Here is a 21,286-nt window from a genome sequence, read left to right on the forward strand (position 1 = left end):
AATTCAGTGATGCAGTAGTTCCTGCCACTGAGAATTAAATGATTATATAATATTTATAGTAATATAAAAATATTATATATTAAAACAACTGTCAGAATAAGATTACTTTCCAACTTTACCTGAAAAGTATGTTTTATATTACAGACTACACTTACTATTCAATGCAGAGATCTGCTATACTGTGTGCAGCATTTATCTGGAAACGTTCATTTAATCAGAAATGTTACATAGTTCTGCCTAGTTGCCATACATTACTGAAAAATACTTGAGTGTTCCTCAGGCTCACAATTTTCAAGTAATTACCTCCTTTCAAGTGTCAATTAATTGTTAAGCCTTATTACCAAAAAAAGAGCAGGTCTGTATTGAAAGTTGTGCTTTTGTGTTGTGCTTATCTGACTATTTCCTGTGTCTTGGATAAATCAGTTAGACTGACTGTTATATATGGGATTGTCTCACTAATTTTGTTAGTTATGTTATTAGTGTATGTTTGGCAGGTGGCCTTATACTGTATTTTTGTGCTGGTGTGTTTGAATTGTGTATTTGTCTATTGCATGTGCAGTTCCCATTTATACTGTACAACATATCAGTGTGTGTTCGTAATGCTTGCTTAACCATTAAATCTGATTAAGGATCTATACCAAGTACTTGATTTGATCAACTTGAATAAACTTATAAATAAGTTTCACTAAATTTAGTTATTTCAGTTTGATTTTCTTTGAAGTTGTACTCATTTTTAAATACGTTCATTATTTCCCTCATACATACAGATGATTGTACAGTTTACAATCTTGTAACCAGATAAAAATTAATCTTTCACGTTTTCCTTCCCAAAACATCACAGCTTACATTTACAGACAATTTACAGTGAATTCTCCTTCGCAAGCTCAATTTTAAACAAAATTAAACCATAAACGAAATTTTAATACAAAACCCAATCTTGAGCTATTGTTGTTTTGTCTAATATTGTGCCACAGTCTTTTTCCTTAATGAATATTCATACATAAAACCACACACATACACACTCAGGGTCTGTGTACTAGCAGAGAGCATGTGTTCTAGTTCTGCACATTATTTTCAGTAATTTACATTTCCGTCATACAAAAGGAAAACTAAGTTAAATACAAACACTGTTATACAGTAAGCAGTATTCCAGGTCAAGTCTGACTGCACCTCAATTTTCTAAAAAGAGAAAAATAATAATTAAAACATTGCAAAAGGCCTGCACTTTTACAACAGCAGTTGACAATGATCGGACAAGCCAGATTTAAGCCAGAGTTTTGTGGTCATCCTCCCCTAAGACATACATAAAAAAGTGCCTTGCCCATCAATTGTAAGTTAGTTCAGTGGTAAAATATGACACAGGCTTTGCAAACCGATTGGACCTCCTCTTATGTATCTGTAAATAAGTACTCACAGTTTAAATAAAACAAAGAGGAACACCCTTCTCTTGAAGAAAAAAAAAAAGATTCACAACTAAAAGGTATAGCTCAACTGAGAGAAAAACAAACAAACAAAAAAAAAAAATCAGTCAATTTATTCATCCTCATGTTCTTTTAAACCCTTGTGACTGACTTCCATGAAACATAAAAGTTAGGATGAAAGTCCCCATTCAAGTTTCACTGTATGAAAGAAAAGATGCAAATAAGTCAATGATGACTGAGGCTAACATTCTGCCAATCATCCCTTTTTGTGTTTTAAATTTTCATTTTTGCATGAACTACCCCGTTAAGTGTGTTTCTGTGCAGAAAGAAACTCTCAATACTTTACGAATAAGAACATGTGGATTTTGAGGTTGCAAAATAAAATGTAAAAAGTTTCCCCCACACCTATTTTCCCAGTGAAATGTTTCTTTGGAAAAGAGAACTTCCGCTTTAGTGGTGTGACAAGTGTTCCATTAAGAAAAAGTAAATAACAGGTTAACCACCTGAATGCATCTTCCCATGAGCAGATACAGATTATTATAGCAATCACTTCTTACATTTGCATTGTTTAAAAGGTAGCGATAGTTTGTAACTTGTTGACAAAAGCTAAAAAAAATGCCCGTAAAAGTAAAAAAATATTTCACATTGCTGACTGCATGTCAACTTAGGAACAAAAGGCAAAAAAAAAAAAAAAAAACAACAGTAAAACAACTGCATTGAAATGTATATATACTATATATATATATATATTTGTACAAGTATAACTTAAAATGATAAATATTACTTTTCTGCTTTAGCAGTATTGATCTGGAATAATATTTTAAGTACATTTTCAACTTAGGACACAGCAATTTTTCTCAAAAGAGGGTATTTAACTGGTTTGAGGAGAATATTGGTACTGGTCTAGTCCAGGGGCCAAGTTCAGCAAAATAATTCTGAAATGTGTCCTGGCTGACATTTAGTTGCTGCCCTCTCTTGGAGGTACAGAAAAGGTTTAAGCTTGGTGTATAGCAGTTCGACTGGCCTACTGTAATTCCAAAGGGTCCTTGATACTTCCATTTTTGTGTCCAGAACAAATATAGACACACTTGTTTTGCACATGCTAGACTTACTTCACTTCAGTGGAATTCACCTTGACAGGTCCATATTTTCGTCAACAAGATATGTGGCATTAAATGAAGCGATAATGATGGTCAGGTTTGCAATGCCAACATGTTAGATATTCTTCAAGAATGTTCTAAGAAATCTTGCACACTGACTCTACACATTAGACTCCACAAAGGGTCTCTTTGGTTTAATGGGTGAGGTCGGGCCTTGCCGTTCATTGCGAGACATCTGCCTATACTCATTGTCCTGGTAGCCCTGGGAAACTGGCAGTGTCCGTGCCACTTTCACATCTGGGTATATGGGAACCTGGCTAACTCTGCCCATTGCGTCTGCCCTGTCCCGTGTCACGCCTGGAGTGTTGGCATAGAAATCGTCGTCCATGAGGTGGCCATTGTGAGCGTTGTTGGTGCGGTTGTAGTAGGCAATATGGCTGAGGGGTGCTACTTGCTGCCCATAGCCCATGTTACTAGGGGAAGTCGCCGGACTGTTTACCACCGTATCCAGAGACGATACAGTCCAGGGCCGAGAACCCGAGGAGGAGGATGCAAGCGAAGGCTGCTGCTGAATGTACTGCTGAGTTCGTGCTGTCTTGTCAATGATGCCCATGAAGGGCGTGGCACGGGAACGAACCGCCTCGCATGGGTAAGTGCCGCCCACCACTCGGAAGTCTGTACCTTGTGGGGGTGATATTGGTGAAAGGTCATCATGGTAGCTGCCTTCGTAGGAAAGCTTTACTGGGATCTCCATTTGCTGTGCTGAAGCCGAAGCTGAAGCCCTGAAACCCGGGCCTTGATTTGCAGTGGAACTTGCCACTAAACTGTTGCTGGATGGAGAGAAGCGTAGACCCGTACTGTGGGAATGAATTAGGGGGCGAGGGGCAGGTGGATGCTGTTTGGGCTCTGCACTGTTGGCGCTGACAGGACGTCGGTGGGAATGAGGGTTCTCGGGCATGCCGAGGGTTACCTGCCGCTCCATCTCATGAGGCGTGATGGGATAGTACGCGGTCGATTGACTACGGCTGATCTGGGGCATCTGGCCATAGCGGACACTTCCAGGACTGGGTCTGTATGCGGAGGAGGGCCTCTGCGGAAGCTCATCCTCGACAAGACCAGGGTCCATGCTGATGACACGCTGGTACAAAGCCCCTGCGCTTAGACTGCCTTGGGGTTGAAGTGACCCAGAGTACCCTCCATCCCCAAGCTCATCCATGTCTACCGGGCAGCGGGCGCTCATGGAGTGGGCGATCTGACTGTATGCGCTACTCCCCAGTACAGCACTGGAGTGTACCGCGGTGCTGGGCTGGTTGGTCCGGACAATCTGTGCCTTGGCTGGCTGCAACCACTGGCCCTGCTGTGACGCCTGGGAAGTCTGTTGGGGAAGTTGAAAAGAACGTTGGCTGCTCATCTTGGATAGAGGGGACTTAGGGCGACCCGCAAGCTGGTCCTGCTGGTAGCGGACTGCAGAGGCAGACTGGGGACGGTACATGGCAGCTCCCTCAGAAGAAGGGCTGACGCGGTACTGTGGTCCACGACGTAATGGAGAGGGCGGTGGGCTAAACTGGTAGGAGGCTTGTTGAGGTGGACTGGGCCAGTAGTGGGAGCTCTGATGCGTTGGGGAGAGTGATGGGGAGGTGGATTGGTAGCCCTGGCGAGTAGGAGAGGACATTGAAGGCGGGGTGGGGTGAAGGTCAAACGCCTGGCCCAGGTAGGGGGAATCATGATGGCTCGGAGATGGGGGCATGTTCTGAATGACTGGAAGCCCTGATGGATTAGTGTGGTGCTCGGCAGGGACACATAGTGGGAGGCCATCCAAATCCCGCTCAAGGTAATCGTCGTCCTCCTCAAACAAGTCCTGGACAGGCTCCATGTCTGAAAAACGGGGCTCCATTGATGGAGGCGGTACCATGGGTGGGCCTTGATCATTGGGAGGGGAAGGGGGCGGATCCAGCTCCTGTTGCCGTGCAACCTGACGACACTCCTCTTCCACACGCTGCAGCAGACGCTGGATCTCGCGACTATTGGGACACAGATGCAGGGCTTCACTCAGGTCCTCCAGGGCTGCGTGGAATTGCCTAAAGAGATGGAGACAGGGAAGGAGAGAGAGAGGAGGAAGGTGGGAATGGCAGTAAGAACAAAGAACAACAAAAGTTTTGTTATCTGTTTACTAATGAAGACTGAGAAATGTTTACCGTTAAAGAAATGTTCTGTTCAATACAAGTTAAGCTCTATCGACAGCATCTCTGACATGATTACTACAGAAAATATATTTGACTTGTTTCTCAGTTTTTAAAAATATGTAAAAAAATGTGTTTATAGTAGTGTACTTACGATGGAAGTCTATGGGGCAAGGCAATGCATTAGGATACAGGTTAAAATACACACTTTTTCAAAAGTACTATATATCCACAAGACTTCAACATAATATGTGTTAATATGAGACTACTGATAAACTAATTTGCTAACCTTAAAAGTTATATCCAATCTTTCAACTCATGTCATGACCATGTAAAGCTGTTTAACCCTGTAGCTTTCACACAGTACATGCAATGGGTCACTTACATAGAGACGAATCCACCCACAGGAATTCCGTCATTAACGCAAAGCAAAATTCATCCACTTAAAAAAGTAGTCCCACTGCTAAAAGAATGATTTAAACTGTAGAGCTCAAATAACCCAGATTTTGCACACAAGAATTACTTTTAGCACTTTAACAAAAATATGAGTTACACATTTCTGCTTTGAAACTCTCCAGAATGCCAAGCCTTCTGTTGTTGGAGTCGACAGAGAAGATTCCTTTAATAAGTTTACATACAAATCAACCCTATCAAAATCATAGACCCAGAAAGACCTCTGATCTTCCAAAACAAAGCATAAAAATCAGTATTTTGGGTGCAGAGCCAAAGTAAACAGAATAATGAGGAGAGAAAAAGGAATAAAACATGAATGATGGACATTCTGCGGAAAAAATAATCTGATTGGTAAACACAACATGAAGTATGAAGAACAGGTCTAATCCTGATGTTGACGTCTGATGAGGCAGAAGTCAGGGGCTTAAATTGACATATGTCTTTAAGCTAATAGCGCTTTTTCAACCAGCCGAAACTTAAACGGCCAGTATGGGTCATGATCGGTCACTGCGCTTTATCTGCGCTAGAGCAAAAATGTGATTCAAAGGCTGTCCTGCCTGTTGGTTGCTACGGTTACCTGCTGCTGCGCTTGGCACGGGCTCGTGCGTAATAGGCTTCATAGGATTTGGGTTTCAACTCTAGTGCCTTGGAGGCAAACTCCTCTGCCATTCCAAAGTCCTGCAAGCAACAACAGGACCAACAGTCATACACTGAGTCGTACATGAGGTCAGAGGGAGGACACACATACACACACACACACAGATGTGACCTGCACACACTGACACATGCACACACATATAGACACTCACATAGTGTATGCACACACAGCTTAAACAGGAATGTGCCACATCTATATGAGGACATGAACACACAAACAAACATATTTTGAGCACTAAAAGTGCAAATATGATAAACGGACATATGAGAAATGCATGTACACACTTATAAAATGTGCACACACACACACATACAAATATATGCCCTACAGGGACAATGGGAAAATGCAATGTGACAGTTCCTGATGCTCCTGTACTACACCTCACACTAAAATTAATCCAATAAATGTCAGTGTCAATAAATGAACCAACAGACCAAACTGAAACAGAGATGAGAGCGAGATGATAAGAAATGGGGGTTGCTCTGCATTGCCATCAACTAAAAATTATGTGTAAGGACATGAAATTGGGCTTTCAAAAAGATTTCTCCATCCAGAGGATGGAGGTTTGAAATTCAAAACTCAAAATGAGAAATCAGTAATAAAAGAGAAATAAATGGGAAGATCAAGATATTCCCTAATATCCCACTGATATGGTTATTAAAAGCCTATCTACACAAACTGATTTATCGCTGAGTGTTTATTTTTTTATTTTTTTTTATTTTTTACATATTATGGAAAGAAAAAAACAAAAACCCACAGAGAAACTTGAAGGGATAGTTCACCAAAAAAAGCAAAATTCTGTAATCATTTACTCACCCTCATGTCGCTCCCAGTCCGTATGACTTTCTGTCTTCTTACATTTACATTAAGAGACTTCTTGTGCTAAACAACGCAAGTTCTCGGGTGTACAAGCTTTTCTCAAAATTAGTTACTTTTCAGGTTGTTTTTCACCAAAACCTTTAGTATGCCTTCAGACTTTTTTAAGCTTTTAAGTGAGTCACTATGAACTGGCATTGAATAGATTTTTATTTTTTAGAAATTGTCTTTGTGTTTTCCACATTTGAAGAAAATTCTTTGGGTTTGGAATGACATGAGGGTGGGTAAATTATGACAGAATTTTCATTTTTGGGTGAACTATTCCTTTAAAACCTACTGTATATGTGCACACAAATAATTTGTTAGTTTGGTAGTTGCCATTTAGTGGATGCTTTTTAAACAAAGATATTAAGAATACTTTAATTGCATGTACAGTTGCCTTGGGTCAGCTTGATGGGGTTGAATCCTATAGGCACCTATGCATCCTTTGTGCTGTTATTCCATACCCTCAACCAATAGACTATAAACACCCCTAAAAACAAATAATCTTTAGTTGGGAATTACCAAAATCTCTACAGACTCTTTTTATATGAGCTGACTGATTAGACTAATGTATCTCAGTGCTTGCTCATAACATCTCTATGAGTGATGAGAGACAGAAGGAAGAGAGTTTAAAAGAACAAAACTCAGTGTTTAGGACTCACGTTCATTTTCCTCCGGCAGCGAGAGAGGTTGAGTAGCAGAGAGACTTTGAGCTCACGGAAGGTCTTCAGGTCTTCTGTGAAACCCTCTCGTGGAAACTTCTTCAGGGCATACTGGTACCGTTGAGCGGCTTCTTTCACCTTTCCTTTCTGGATTAGCAAATCATTTTGACCATTTCTTAATTAGACAATAATAATTTAAAATCACTGAAAAACTATGTTATAATAATCCCCATGTTATTGGGACGCATAACATATCAGTGATGAGGAATCTATATGAGGCCTATATGATTTTATTAATTGCATATATACACACACACACACACACACACACACACACACACACACATACACACACACATACACACACACATACACACACACACACACACACACACACATACACACACATACACACACATACACACACATACACACACATACACACACACACTGTCTTTTTGTGTATGATTACTGACCAGATAAAAGCCACTGACCTTGTAGAATCCGTCCCCTTCTTCTATGAGTTTGCTCAGCAGAACAATCATAATATCAGGTTTGGATGTCGCCATCGCCCATGTTGCTGGACCTGAGTGCAATAGAGCATGAAAAAGAGAAAGAAAAATTTCAGGGTCAGTGCAGACTGCATGACCACAAAACTAGTTTCCTAATCTCTTAGGGACACAAAGGACTGAGCAGGGCTGCCAGGATATCTTGCTTGAAAGGAAGAAAAGTCTATAAACAACTTCTGTATATCACAAAAAGCCACAATGACACACCAGACTAATAAAAAGAAACAAAGCGCAGACAACTTGGCTGTTTATATCTTGCCGAAATTAAAATCTATCAGCAATACAGACATTAAGTCCAACAGCTACTAAACTTGCAGTCCGTATGTGTTAGCTCCCTAGGAAGAGCCTGAACTGAGGTCATGTTGTTGTACTGGTTTGGACTAAATGTACAGTGGATTGAGGGAGGCAGTAAGAAATTGATAGAGATTGATTGGTCTATAAGAGTTGTAGATTTGACCATGGGCAGCCAGGTGCAGTATGCAAGCAGGCAGTGATTTAGTGTAGTTCATGCAAGTCGCAGCCGAGGAAAAGCAAATTTAACACTGGATCGGTAATCAAATCGTCCAACAGTTAGGAAAAAAGGCCAAATACCAGCCGACCAAAAGTTACTGGGAAAAACCAAAGGCTGCACCATTTCAATATGCGCATAAAAAAAAAAAAAATCTAAACATAATGATAAAATATATAAAAAAAAAAACAAAAGAAACATTTCACAAGGTATTAAGACTTGTTTTCAAATAAAAATCAAAATATTGAATTAAGTTGAATTTTCTTACCCCATTGGTTCCTTGTTTTACGTGTAAATCTAATATAATGTATGCTTAAAACAAGACAAATAATGTTTAAATTGGCTAAGAAAAATAAACGTAATTCATGACAAATCTCTGAAAACAATTCTTATTATCAGACACAATATTGTTTCTCAAGAAAACCTAGCCTGTTCTAAAGGAACAGTTCAATCGAAAATGAAAATTCTCTCATCATTTACTCACACTCATGCCATCCCAGATGTACATGACTTTCTTTCATCTTCAGAACACGAACAAAGGATTTTTAGAAGAATATCTCAGCTCTGTAGGTTCATACAATGCAAGTGAATGGTGATCAAAACTTTGAACAAACTTTCAAAAAGCACATAAAGGCAGCATAAAAGTAATCCATAAGACTCCAGTTGTTCAATCCATGTCTTCTGAAGCGATCCAATCGATTTTGGGTAAGAACATACCAAAATATAACTCCTTTTTCACTGTACATCTTGACCTTGCAGGCTCTTGGGACGATCATGATTTCAAGCTTGATTACACTTCCGCATTAGCAACTGACACATACAAAGGGCGCTGGATGGTGCTAGGAAGTGTACTCAAGTTTAAATCATGATCGCCAAGGAGACTGCAGATGTCAAAATTTTGGCCTGTTTTCACCCAAAATTGGATCGCTTCAGAAGACATGGATTAAATCACTGGAGTCTTGTGGATTACTTTTATGCTGCCTTTATGAGCTTTTTTGAGCTTCAAAGTTTTGGTCACCATTCACTTGCATTGTATGGACCTACAGAGCTGACATATTCTGAAAATCTTGGTTTGTGTTCTGCAGAAGAAAGTCATCTGGGATGGCATGAGGGTGAGTAAATTATGAGAGAAGCTTGTTAAGTATGTTTAAATATTTTTACTGGGAAACAAGACAAAAATACAGATTAAGAAAATTATTTTTTGATGTGGAAACATTCCGCATATTCATGCAAAAAGCAACACGGTTTTTCTTACATGCAGCCATGCGAGTCAAAATGTATGGCAAGGGTCCTTGTCAGCCCTCACCATTTTGCACCGACATCACACAAAATCCATTCATGTTTATGGTTGATAACAGTTTAAATTTTTTGTATCCAAAAATAGTTCACAAGGGCACCCAAAACACTAACAGACCCATTCAATGGAGACGAGACGGAGGGACACAGTCAAAAAGTGGCAGATGGGGGTGTACAAAGGTCTGTGTTTTACCTCGGGCATGGGTGGGGAGGGTCTGACATCCTGGTTACGAAGAGAGAGGAGGTGTGAGAGGTCACGAGGGAAAGAGTGACAGGTTATTGGGGCAGAGTGAAGCATCATGGGAGGGGCATCCGTATCAGACAGAGCAAAGGGTTAATGAGGACAGGAGACAGAGAGAGAGAGATTGATGGTGGTTAAGTGTGAGAGAGTGATATGAGAGGAAGAACAGGGATGATCAGCTATGAGAAGCCGTGGCAAGCAGCACCATTAGCAAAAGCAACAAGCTCATCCTGATCAGCTGCAGATCAGTGCAGTTCTGGAGTTTGGTGAAAAGCACAGATAGAAAGAGGTTAGACTACAATGACTGAAGTCACAGAGAGTGAAATGAAGAAGACCCTGAGATGCATGTACTGTATCTATACCTGATTCTACACAAATATATTCAGTACATGTGCTGCCTGTGTCTACAATCAAGAAAAATCTCTTTTTATAGGATAAAACTTTCAAAATAGCCTGGTGTACTGGTGTGTGCAAATGTATGACCTAATGCAATATCAATATTTCCCTCTGAAAAGTAGTATTTTCCATAAAGCTGCTTTGAATAAGTGTGTATTGCAATAAGTGCTATACAAATTAATCACTTCTCTTGACAGTCAATAAATGCAACAGCTACACTTGCAACCAACAGAATAACTCAAAACAGTAATGTCTCTGTTTTTGCAAATCAACAATGAATTAAAAATTATTGATTGCACTTTTAAAACCAGAACCCATTTTTAATCAAGTGTACAATTTTGAGCTGTTCCATTTTCCACACTACCTATCTTAGCACCCTTCTTGAGCAGTGCCACCACCACCGATGTGTTCCTGCAGCCAACGGCTCGGTCCAGCGGGCGCATGCCACTGTAATCCACATGTTCGATCATCGCACCATGATCTACCAGATACTGCACCTGAAACCATATCAAATACCAGAACAGTGGCATATTGTCTGTGAATCTGTCGAAAACATTAATGTACACTAACATTTATTTCATCATTAGTTTTATATAATTTTTTTTCTTTTTTTTTGTGTCTTTTTTTAAGTAGACAACTCTTATAAAAATGTCTAATATAACGGTAGACTTTCAGATCTAATGTTTGAAAAATAGATAAAACATTTATCTAATTTGCATTTATAACATTGCAATTTAAAGGTGATTAATTGTACGTTAGATGACAAGCAACTAAATGAACTAACCACTTCAGAGTCGCCATAGAAGGCCGCAAGATCTAGCGGGGTGCGACCACTCTTGTCTGCGTGGGCTGTAGCCGCCCCTCTCTCAACTAGAGCACGGACCAATGGGAGGTGACCTTTAAGACATGCCCAGCTCAGTGCTGTCAGCCCCTCCTTGTCCATTAGAGATAATGAAGCACCTGTGACACAAGTCAGCAATGTCAATGGTTAGAGAGGATTGATTGGGAGTCTTCTTTGAGGTCATGAATTAAGTTGGATCAGTTAATAATAAGTCTACAATTTTAAACTTCAAAACAACCTGCATATTGCTAAGTTACCAATAGTTATTCAATGTATATGAGTCTGACCATCAGAAATGGATGTTAGGAATCTAGTCAATGAGCAAGACAATCGCACCTTGAGCCAGCAGGAACTCTGCCGTGCCCAGATGTCCTTCAGATGCGGCCATCATGAGAGGAGTTCGGCCCTGTTTATCTGTCATGTTTGCATCAGCACCATGATTCAGCAGCAGATCCACTATCTGCACAACCAAACAAAACAGACATCTCAGATTAAAACAAATCCTCAAAAAATCCTAATAAACATTAACAAAATACTAGGGATGTACCAATATCAAAGTTTTTGGCCAATACCGTAATTAACAAAATAATAATTATTATATATATACAGTTGAAGTCAGAAGTTTACATACACCTTAGCCAAATACATTTAAACTCAGAATTTCACAAGTCCTGAAATGTAATCGTAGAAAACATTGCCTGTCTTAGGTCAGTTAGGATCTCTACTTTATTTTAAGAATGTGAAATGTCAAAATATTAGTTGAGAGAATGATTTATTTCAGCTTTTATTTTTTCATCACATTCCCAGTGGGTCAGAAGTTTACATACACTTTGTTAGTATTTGGTAGCATTGCCTTTCAATTGTTTAACTTGGGTCAAACGTTTTGGGTAGCCTTCCACAATCTTCTCACAATAAGCTGCTGGAATTTTGGCCCATTCCTCCAGACAGAACTGATGTAACTGAGTCAGGTTTGTAGGTCTCCTTGATCACACACACATTTTCTATCAGATTGCTTCAATATATCCATATTATTTTCCTTCTTCATGATACCATCTATTTTGTGAAGTGCACCAGTCCCTCCTGCAGCAAAGCACCCCCACAACATGATGCTGCCACCCCCATGCTTCACGGTTGGGATGGTTTTCTTCAGCTTGCAAGCCTCACCGTTTTTCCTCTAAACATAAAGATGGTCATTATGGCCAGAAATTTTAATCATCAGACCAGAGGAAATTTCTCCAAAAAGTAAGATCTTTGTCCGCATGTGCACTTGCAAACTGTAGTCTGGCTTTTGGAGCATTGGCTTCTTCCTTGCTGAGCAGCCTTTCAGGTTATGTTGATATAGGACTTACTGTGGATATAGATACTTGTCTACCTGTTTCCTCCAGCATTTTTACAAGGTCTTTTACTGTTGCTCTGGGATTGATTTGCACTGTTCGCACCAAACTATGTTCATCTCTAGGAGACAGAATGCGTCTCCTTCCGGAGCCGTAAGATTGCTGTGTGGACACATGGTGTTTATAATTGCATACTATTGTTTGTACAGATGAACGTGGTACCTTAAGCCATTTGGAAATTGCTCCCAAGGATGAACCAGACTTGTGGAGGTCCACATTTTTTTTTCTAATGTCTTATCTGATTTCTTTTGATTTTCCCATGGTGTCAAGCAAAGAGGCACTGAGTTTGAAGGTAGGCCTAAAAATACATCCACAGGTACACCTTCAATTGAATCCAATTAGCCAATTAGCCTATCAGAATCTAATTGGCTAACTGCCTAAAGGCTTGACATCATTTTCTGGAATTTTCCAAGCTGCTTAAAGGCACAGTTAACTTAGTGTATGTAAACTTCTGACCAACTGGAATTGTGATATAGTCAATTAAAAGTGAAACAATCTGTCTGTCAACAATTTTTGGAAAAATTTCTCATGTAATGCACAAAACAGATGTCCTAAACGACTTGCCAAAACTAAAGTTTACTAAAATGAAATCTGTGGAGTGGTTAAAAAAATGAGTTTTAATGACTTCAACCTAAGTGTATGTAAACTTCTGACTTCAACTATATATATATATATAAACAGATATCCATCTATAACTGTCATTATAATGTTCTGATTTCATTTGAAGCATGTAAGATTCTAGACTAAAGTGCCTGTCTAGAATCTTACATGCTTCAAATTAAATCAGAAATCAGAATTATAATAAGAGTAAAAAAGATGGATATCTGTTTGCAACTTTTAAATCCTGTTCACTGTTAAAGCCAACACTATCGGTTATTTGCCATACATAAAAATAATTGCCAGCTGTTGTATTGAATACATTTCCATATTAGTGCATCCCTAGTAGAATTGCTGACATTGTGTAATGCTGTGTAACAAAGATGTGATTTTTGAGCTGTAGGAGATACTCACCTGCCAGTGTCCCTGTCTCACAGCACTGAAGAGTGGTACGATGCCCCTGCGGTTGGGTTGGGCCACCGCAGCACCCTGCTCTAACAAGAGTCGACATACATCCAGCTTCCCCCGACCTGCTGCTGCTGTCAGGGCTGAGAGAGAAAGAAAGAGTAAGTATTTTCCATAAGTACACAGTTCTCCATTTAAATCACCACACACTGTGGCACATCTCTGGCATTTCTGTACCTGTTTCACCCCACAGTGTGTCAAAGTTATTTATCTGAGCTCGTTCCTCCTCTTCTTCATCTTTCTCAGGCAAGTCAAGCAGGTATGATACAATCTGTTAATAATGAATACAAAAAATAATCTGTATTACTTTACTGACTAGAAAGCGTAAAGTTACAAGGTTGCCTGTACATAAAGGAAAGTGTTTGTGTATACAATGGCCCCAAAAAGTATTTGGACACTTAAAGGGATAGTTCACCCAAAAATGAAAATTCTCTCATCATTTACTCACCCTCATGCCACCCTGGATGTTTATGACTTCTTCTGCTGAACACAAACAAAGATTTTAAGAAGAATATCTCAGCTCTGTAGGTCCTTTCAATGCAACCAGAACTTTGAGGTCCAAAAATCACATAAAGACAGCATAAAAGTAATCCACAAGACTCCAGTGGTTAAATCTATGTTTTTAGAAGTGATATGATAGGTGTGGGTAAAAAACAGATCAATATTTAAGTCCTTTTTATAATAAATCTCCACTTTCACTTTCACATTCTGAAAGTGGAGATTTATAGTAAAAAAGGATTTAAATATTGATCTGTTTCTGACCCAAAGTGATCGCTTCAGAAGACCTATTAAACAACTGGACTTGTATGGATTACTTTTATGCTGCCTTTATGTAATTTTTGGAGCTTCAAAGGTCTGGTCACCATTCATTTGCATTGAAATAACCTACAGAGCTGAGATATTCTTCTAAAAATATTTGTTTGTGTTCAGCAGAAGAAAAAAAACGTTAATGTTCTTAAAAACGTTTGAAAGAAAGATAGCACACTTTTCAAGCAAAACATTTCACAAAACAAATTTTGTTAGATTTCAAGTCATAAATAGATATACATTTCAAAATGAAGTCAAAAATATTTGGACACTTTCTGGTGGTCAAAATTTTGTAAATCATGTGAAGTTAGTTTCGAGAAAATCTCTAGCTTTTATTAGCAGATGCCACTTGGTTTGATATTTTATGATATAATCTAATGCAGTGACATTCATACATTTCGAAGTGTTCCTAATTGTAAGTGCCCTACTCTTTTGTGGCAACTGTTGAACATCTTCTGTGAGTGTGCATGCATACCTCTGTGTAGCCCATACTGGCAGCTGCTATTAGGGCATGCTGTACTGCATGACTCTTGCTGAAGGAACCGGCCTGCTGTCCGTCTGTGTTCCACTCACACTGCACCAAATACTTTACCACCTCCAGATGACCTCGCAAGGCAGCATGGACCAGTGCACACTGACTGTTCTTATCCAGGTGATCCACCTGAACAGAGACACAGAGATGTAACTTTGATAACTTAAGACCAACAGTCTCCACCTGGTTGCGTTCTGATTGGCTAGCAGTCTCAATTCATGTGACATGTCATTGGCTGACCTTGGCTTTCATGGAGCAGAGCGCAGTTACGATGGGCAGGTGTCCCGCAGCAGCTGCATAGCTGAGGGGAGTGAGTCCGCTATCTGAAACACCTTCCACATCTGCCCCAAATTCCAACAGCAGAGCCACAGTCTCAAGGTAGCCCAGGTGAGCGTGCACACAAAGGATGGGGGCGTTATTTAACACTTCTGTACGATAGTTCACATTGGCTCCGCCCAGAATCAGCAATCGAGATACCTAGAGAAAGGGATGGAGAGAGAGGTGTGGAGGGGAAGATGGAAGAAGTGTTTCAGAGAAAAAAGGTTTTTAGATCAGCATTCGAGTCAGGCTTAGTGGTGCCATAACAACTGCATATTGAGAACTAAAAAAGGAATGTTCATCAAGACGAACATTGAATGTTGGCTACAGAAGACCATTAGTCTGATCAGTTAGAAGAGACATAACACACTAATTTAGAACAGGCAGAAGGACTGTGGCGAATTTTATGGATATAGCTTGAAAGTTTAGGATTACATTTGGTTAGAAATTAATTACACTTAGAAGTTTTGGTCTTGGGTTAGAGACTAATACGTTTTCAAATGCATCTTTTCTTCTACATTCTGGCCTTCCATCCAAACTGTGACTGCGTTTTTGACAGTGAAAATGGAGCTTTTCGAAAACGCTCTCATAAATGGATAAATTTGAAACTGCTGTCTTAGCATTGTAGCGTGGACAGTGAAAACAGAGTTATCTGAAAATGATGACGTATTTCTTGTCATGTGATAAAGTCATGTGATCCATTCAACCCAAAAACAATCAAGATGGTGGCCTATGCTGTAGAGGCATTGTTGTGCTTGCTATTCACATTGATGGCATTGTTAATGATAAATGTTACTTTTTACAACCTTCATATTGCATTCCTTCAAAAGGCATCAGGAAGTTTAATAATAATAATAACTTTATTTACATAGCACCTTTTAGCAATATAGCACAAAGTACTTCACAAAATATAAAATCAAAACATCTCAGTAAAACATAGGTTCAAAAAAAAAACCGTTTATACAAATGAGTTTTTAAACAAGACTTAAAAACAGACACAGTTTCAGCAGATCTAATGGCTGTTCCATAATCGTTGGGCGTTCACTACAAATGCTCTTATCACCTTTTGTTTTGTATCTGGTGATACATCTTTTGTTTGTTTTTTAAACCATGACCAGTTATAACAACACTCTGTTTTATCTGAATTTAACTGCAGAAAATGACATGCCATCCAATTTTTTATATCTACTATATACTCTTGAAGAACATTTAAATTAGTCAGATCATTGGAATTCAATGACAAATACAACCATAGGTCATCTGCATAGCAATATTAATATTGTGTTTTCGAATTACAGAACCAAGAGGTAACATATATTGAGAAAACAAAATTGGCCCAAACAGGGATCCTTGCAGAACACCACAATTTATTGTTGAAGAGGAGGACATGTCATCTCCAATAGACACTACAAATTTCCTAATTGACAAACAGGAAACAAACCAGTCTAAAGCCACCCCAGATATTCCCACCCATCTCTCTATTGTATCAATTAAAACTGAATGATCAGCTGTGTCAAACGCTGCAGTTAAATCAAGCAACACTAAAATAGAGCACTCTTCAGCATGCTCCACCATCAATAAGTCATTGGTAACCCTAAAAATGGCAGTTTCTGTACTGTGATATTCTCTAAAACCTGACTGAAATTTTTCAAAAATATTGTTATCTTTCACTACTTCCAACAGTTGGTTCACTTCTGCTTTCTCTATAATTTTTTAGATGAAAGATCATTTTGATATTGGTCTAATTATTAGCAACCGAAGGGTCTAATGAAGGCTTCTTCAGAAGCGGATGAACTATCGCAGTCTTTAACTCCTCTGGGACACATCCTGACACAAGCAAGCTATTTACTACAGACAACAAAGAAGAGCCTAAAGTCACATTAACTTCCCTGAAAAGTCTTAAAGGAACAACATCTGTATGACAACTAGATTTTCAACTGTTGTACAATTTTATAAAGATCCTGCTCTGAAATAGGAGAGAAAGAATCCAACAAACTCTCCCTACAAAACCGATTTTTCCACACATGGTAGCAGAGCAATAATTGATGCCCTTGTGTTAGAGAACTTAACAAAAAAAAAAAAATTAAAACATTTTTTTACAATCTACTGATCAGATTATTAATTGTATTGAATAAAATCCTAGCACTATGTCAGTTACCAGTTATTAGTCTAAAAAATAAGCAGTTCTAACAGCTTTAACTGTCTTATTGTACAGCACCAAGAGATCCTTCATGTTTAATCGGAATTGCTGTCCGGTGACAGAACATGAGGACAGTTGTGTTTCAGACCATATATGGAATGTAGATTTTAGAGTTTTCATATGTTTCAGTGTGGATGTGCAACTATTGGAAAATGCTTGAAAATGGCAGAGTAAACTGAGAGCGTTTTTACCTCTGGCAACTTGTGTTTGATTAATGTCAGTTGTCAATGTATTTTCCAATTTACAGTTGAAATCAGAAGTTTACACTTAGGTTGAAGTCATAAAAACTAATTTTGTAACCACTCCACAGATTTCATATTTGCAAACTATAGTTTTGGCAAGTCATTTAGGACATCTACTAGTAATTTTTCCAACAACTGTTTACAGACAGACTGTTTCACTTTTAACTGACTATATCACAATTCCAGTGGGTCAGAAGTTTATATACACTAAGTTAACTGTGCCTTTAAGCAGCTCGGAAAATTCCAGAAAATTATGTCAAGCCTTTAGGCAATTAGCCAATTAGCTTCTGATAGGCTAATTGGCTAATTGGAGTCAACTGGTGGTGTATGTATTTTTAGCCCTACCTTCAAACTCAGTGCCTCTTTGCTTGACATCATGGGAAAATCAAAAGAAATCAGCCAAGACCTTGTGGACCTCCACAAGTCTGGTTCATCCTAGGGAGCCATTTCCAAACGCCCGAAGGTCCCACGTTCATCTGTACAAACAATAGTACGCAAGTATAAACACCATGGGACCACGCAGCCATCATATGGCTCAAGAAGGAGACGCATTCTGTCTCCTAGAGATGAATGTAGTTTGGTGCGAAAAGTGCAAATCAATCCCAGAACAACAGCAAAGGACCTTGTGAAAATTCTGGATGAAACAGGTTGACAAGTATCTATATCCACAGTAAAACAAGTCCTATATCGGCAAAACCTGAAAGGCTGCTCAGCAAGGAAGATGCCACTGCTCTAAAACCGCCATAAAAAAGCCAGACTACAGTTTGCAAGTGCACATGGGGACAAAGATCTTACTTTTTGGAGAAATGTCCTCAGGTCTGATGAAACAAATATTGAACTGTTTGGCCATAATGACCACCGTTATGTTTGGAGGAAAAAGGGTGAGGCTGAAGAACGAAGAACACCATCCAAACCGTGAAGCATGGGGGTGGCAGCATCATGTTGTGGGGGTGCTTTGCTGCAGGAGGGACTGGTGCACTTCACAAAATAGATGGCATCACGAGGAAGGAAAATTATGTGAATATATTGAAGCAACATCTCAAGACATCAGCCAGGAAGTTAAAGCTCGGTCGCAAATGGGTCTCCCAAATGGACAATGACCCCAAGCATACCTCCAAAGTTGTGGCAAAATGACTGTGGCGAGCAGGGCGGGGATGAGCGGTGTCTGGGCAGAGCGAGGCCGGGAAGAAAAGTGGTGAATGAGTTCCACATGTGTGCCACACCGGTCTTGCATTCCAGTGAGGGGCGGTGGGAGTATTTAAGGAGAGGAGACAGTGGCAGATGGAGAGAGAGAGACGCATGAAGCTGTGTGTGTGCAACGTGATTGCGGGGAAGCAGTGCTTTTGGTATTGTCTTTTAAGTTGTAAAATAAATGTCTACGTGTTTGTTAAGCCGGTCCCAGCTTACTCCTTTCCTGACCAAACAGAGATTCATTACATTGGTGCCGAAACCCGGGAAGGAGGAGATATATGCTGTCGGAGAGCCCACACACCTGATGGAGGGTCGCGACGCCAAGGAGGTACGGTCCGGTGGTACTGGAGCGGTCTGCCAGAAGGCGAAGGAGCCTGCTGCCATCCACCAAGAGACAAAGGAGCCGCTGCCATCCGCCAGGAAGCTGAGGAGCCACAGCCGGCCGCCAGAGGGCGGAGGAGCCACTGCCGTTCGCCAGGAGGTGGAGACACTGACGTCTGCCGGGAAGTGGAGGAGCCAGGCCAGAGTTTTCCCCTGCCTGAATCGGGTGGACGGGCCGTAACGATGGATGCCTGGCGCTGAATCAACCCAATCAGCCAGGAGAGGGATAAATAGGAGTCGGGGACGCCAGTTCGAGAGAGAGAGAGAGAGAGAGAGAGAGAGAGAGAGAGAGAGAGAGAGAGAGAGAGAGAGAGAGAGACGCACACAGCAGTCTTGTATGTGTGTGTGTGTGTGTGTGTGTTATGTTGGAAAGCAGTTTTATGTTGTGTTTTGTTCACCTGTTTATTAAAAGTTTACATTGACTGCTCAGTCGGTTCCCGCCTCCTCATTGCCTATCGTGTGAATCCGTTGCAATGGCTTAATGCTTAAGGACAACAAAGTCAAGGTATTGCCATCACAAAGCCCTGACCTCAATCCGACAGAAAATTTATGGGCAGATCTGAAAAAGTGTGTGCGAGCAAGGAGGCCTACACAAACCTGACTCAGTTACACCAGTTCTGTCTGGAGGAATGGGCCAAAATTCCAGCATCTTATTGTGAGAAGCTTGTGGAAAGCTACCCAAAACATTTGACCCACGTTAAACAATTTAAAGGCAATGCTACCAAATACTAACAAAGTGTATGTAAACTTCTGACCCACTGGGAATGTGATGAAAAAAATAAAAGCTGAAATAAATAATTCTCTCTACTATTATTCTGACATTTCATATTTTAAAATAAAGTTGTGAACCTAACTGACCTAAGACAGGAAATTTTTTCTATGATTAAATGCCAGGAATTGTGAAAAACTGAGTTTAAATGTATTTGGTTAAGATGTATGTAAACTTCTGACTTCAACTGTAGGTTACATTGATTTATCAGATTGTTATGATACAAGCTGCTTTCAAACATTTCTTTACATATCAAGGTGATGGTGAATTGTATGTTATTACCTTGATGTTTGGCGTGTAAAGGTTTCTCAGTGAAGCCAGAGCGGCAGAGAGCCCTTCTGTGCTGTAGGAAATCCACAACCCCTGCAGCACTGACGAGGAAACCCCAACCTTCTTACTCAGGCCCTGAGTGCGAGAGATTCACTTTGTTATTAGTAAAAAAAAGAAAATGAACTGAAATTGATAACTCATTTGTTGTAATGTATTTTACTGTGAAATAGCTTTAAAAGCATTTGTATACTGCTTTAGTTATTGTACAAACAAAACAAAAATAGATGATATCAATGTTGTAAACTTGGTAAATGTACATTGGCAAAGGATTTGGTAGAGCTGTGAATGTTGCACACCTTAAAAATGTGAGCTTTGAGAATGTGGTGGCCAAGTTCAAGGGTCTGTTGTCGATTGAGCTTCCCCTCTTGTCGCGAAAACCAGAAAGCAAGCAGTGTATGGCCACTCCTAAATAAAATGTAAGAAGAAAATGTATAAACAATATTCCACTGACGGTTCAAACCACAAAAAAAAAATCCCTTGTCATTTTGGCTCCTAGAACGCCTCACCTGGGGTCACAGAGGAACTTGGTCTTCTCTCCTTCCTCTCTCCAGATGAGCCACTCTCTGAAGGAGGGGTGGATGAACATGCGTGTTCCATCTCGTCTTTTCACCAAGAAAGGTGACAGAAGTTCAGATCTCTGCTGGAAATCATCCCAGTCTAATGTGGTTCCATGCACTATTCCGGCGTTCATGGCACCAAAGGCCTGCTCATCAGTTAATGGGTGCAGAGAGGCCACGGCCATGTTAAGGAGCGGAAGAACACGTTCAAATGAGGACTGAGTAGGAAAACGCATGTTCAGCTGCAGCAGATAAACTTCAGCCAGATTCACTGGAACAACCTGAACACAAACATCACACTTACAATTTTTGCAAATAAA

The 21,286-nt window shown here is 40.0% G+C and overlaps 1 protein-coding gene across 3 annotated transcripts in view; it reads right to left on the reverse strand.

Annotated features, from left to right (window-relative positions):
* Positions 1-1,028: 1,028 nt before the first annotated feature.
* LOC127452221 (protein TANC2-like) overlaps positions 1,029-21,286 on the reverse strand; it is a 225,377-nt gene continuing 205,119 nt past the window's right edge. For all 3 annotated transcript variants that reach the window (XM_051717561.1, XM_051717562.1, XM_051717563.1), the window contains 14 exons: positions 20,916-21,247; positions 20,706-20,814; positions 20,362-20,484; positions 15,219-15,455; positions 14,922-15,107; positions 13,817-13,910; positions 13,589-13,722; positions 11,520-11,643; positions 11,127-11,302; positions 10,707-10,839; positions 7,827-7,918; positions 7,333-7,479; positions 5,732-5,832; positions 1,029-4,599 (listed from right to left, as the gene is read on the reverse strand). In XM_051717561.1, the coding sequence (XP_051573521.1) occupies positions 2,682-4,599; positions 5,732-5,832; positions 7,333-7,479; positions 7,827-7,918; positions 10,707-10,839; positions 11,127-11,302; positions 11,520-11,643; positions 13,589-13,722; positions 13,817-13,910; positions 14,922-15,107; positions 15,219-15,455; positions 20,362-20,484; positions 20,706-20,814; positions 20,916-21,247 (3,906 nt within the window). In that variant the 3' untranslated portion in view covers positions 1,029-2,681. The remainder of the gene's footprint in view (positions 4,600-5,731; positions 5,833-7,332; positions 7,480-7,826; positions 7,919-10,706; positions 10,840-11,126; positions 11,303-11,519; positions 11,644-13,588; positions 13,723-13,816; positions 13,911-14,921; positions 15,108-15,218; positions 15,456-20,361; positions 20,485-20,705; positions 20,815-20,915; positions 21,248-21,286) is intronic.

This window comes from Myxocyprinus asiaticus, chromosome 14 (genome assembly GCF_019703515.2).
Source record: "Myxocyprinus asiaticus isolate MX2 ecotype Aquarium Trade chromosome 14, UBuf_Myxa_2, whole genome shotgun sequence".
NCBI classification, from domain to species: domain Eukaryota; kingdom Metazoa; phylum Chordata; class Actinopteri; order Cypriniformes; family Catostomidae; genus Myxocyprinus; species Myxocyprinus asiaticus.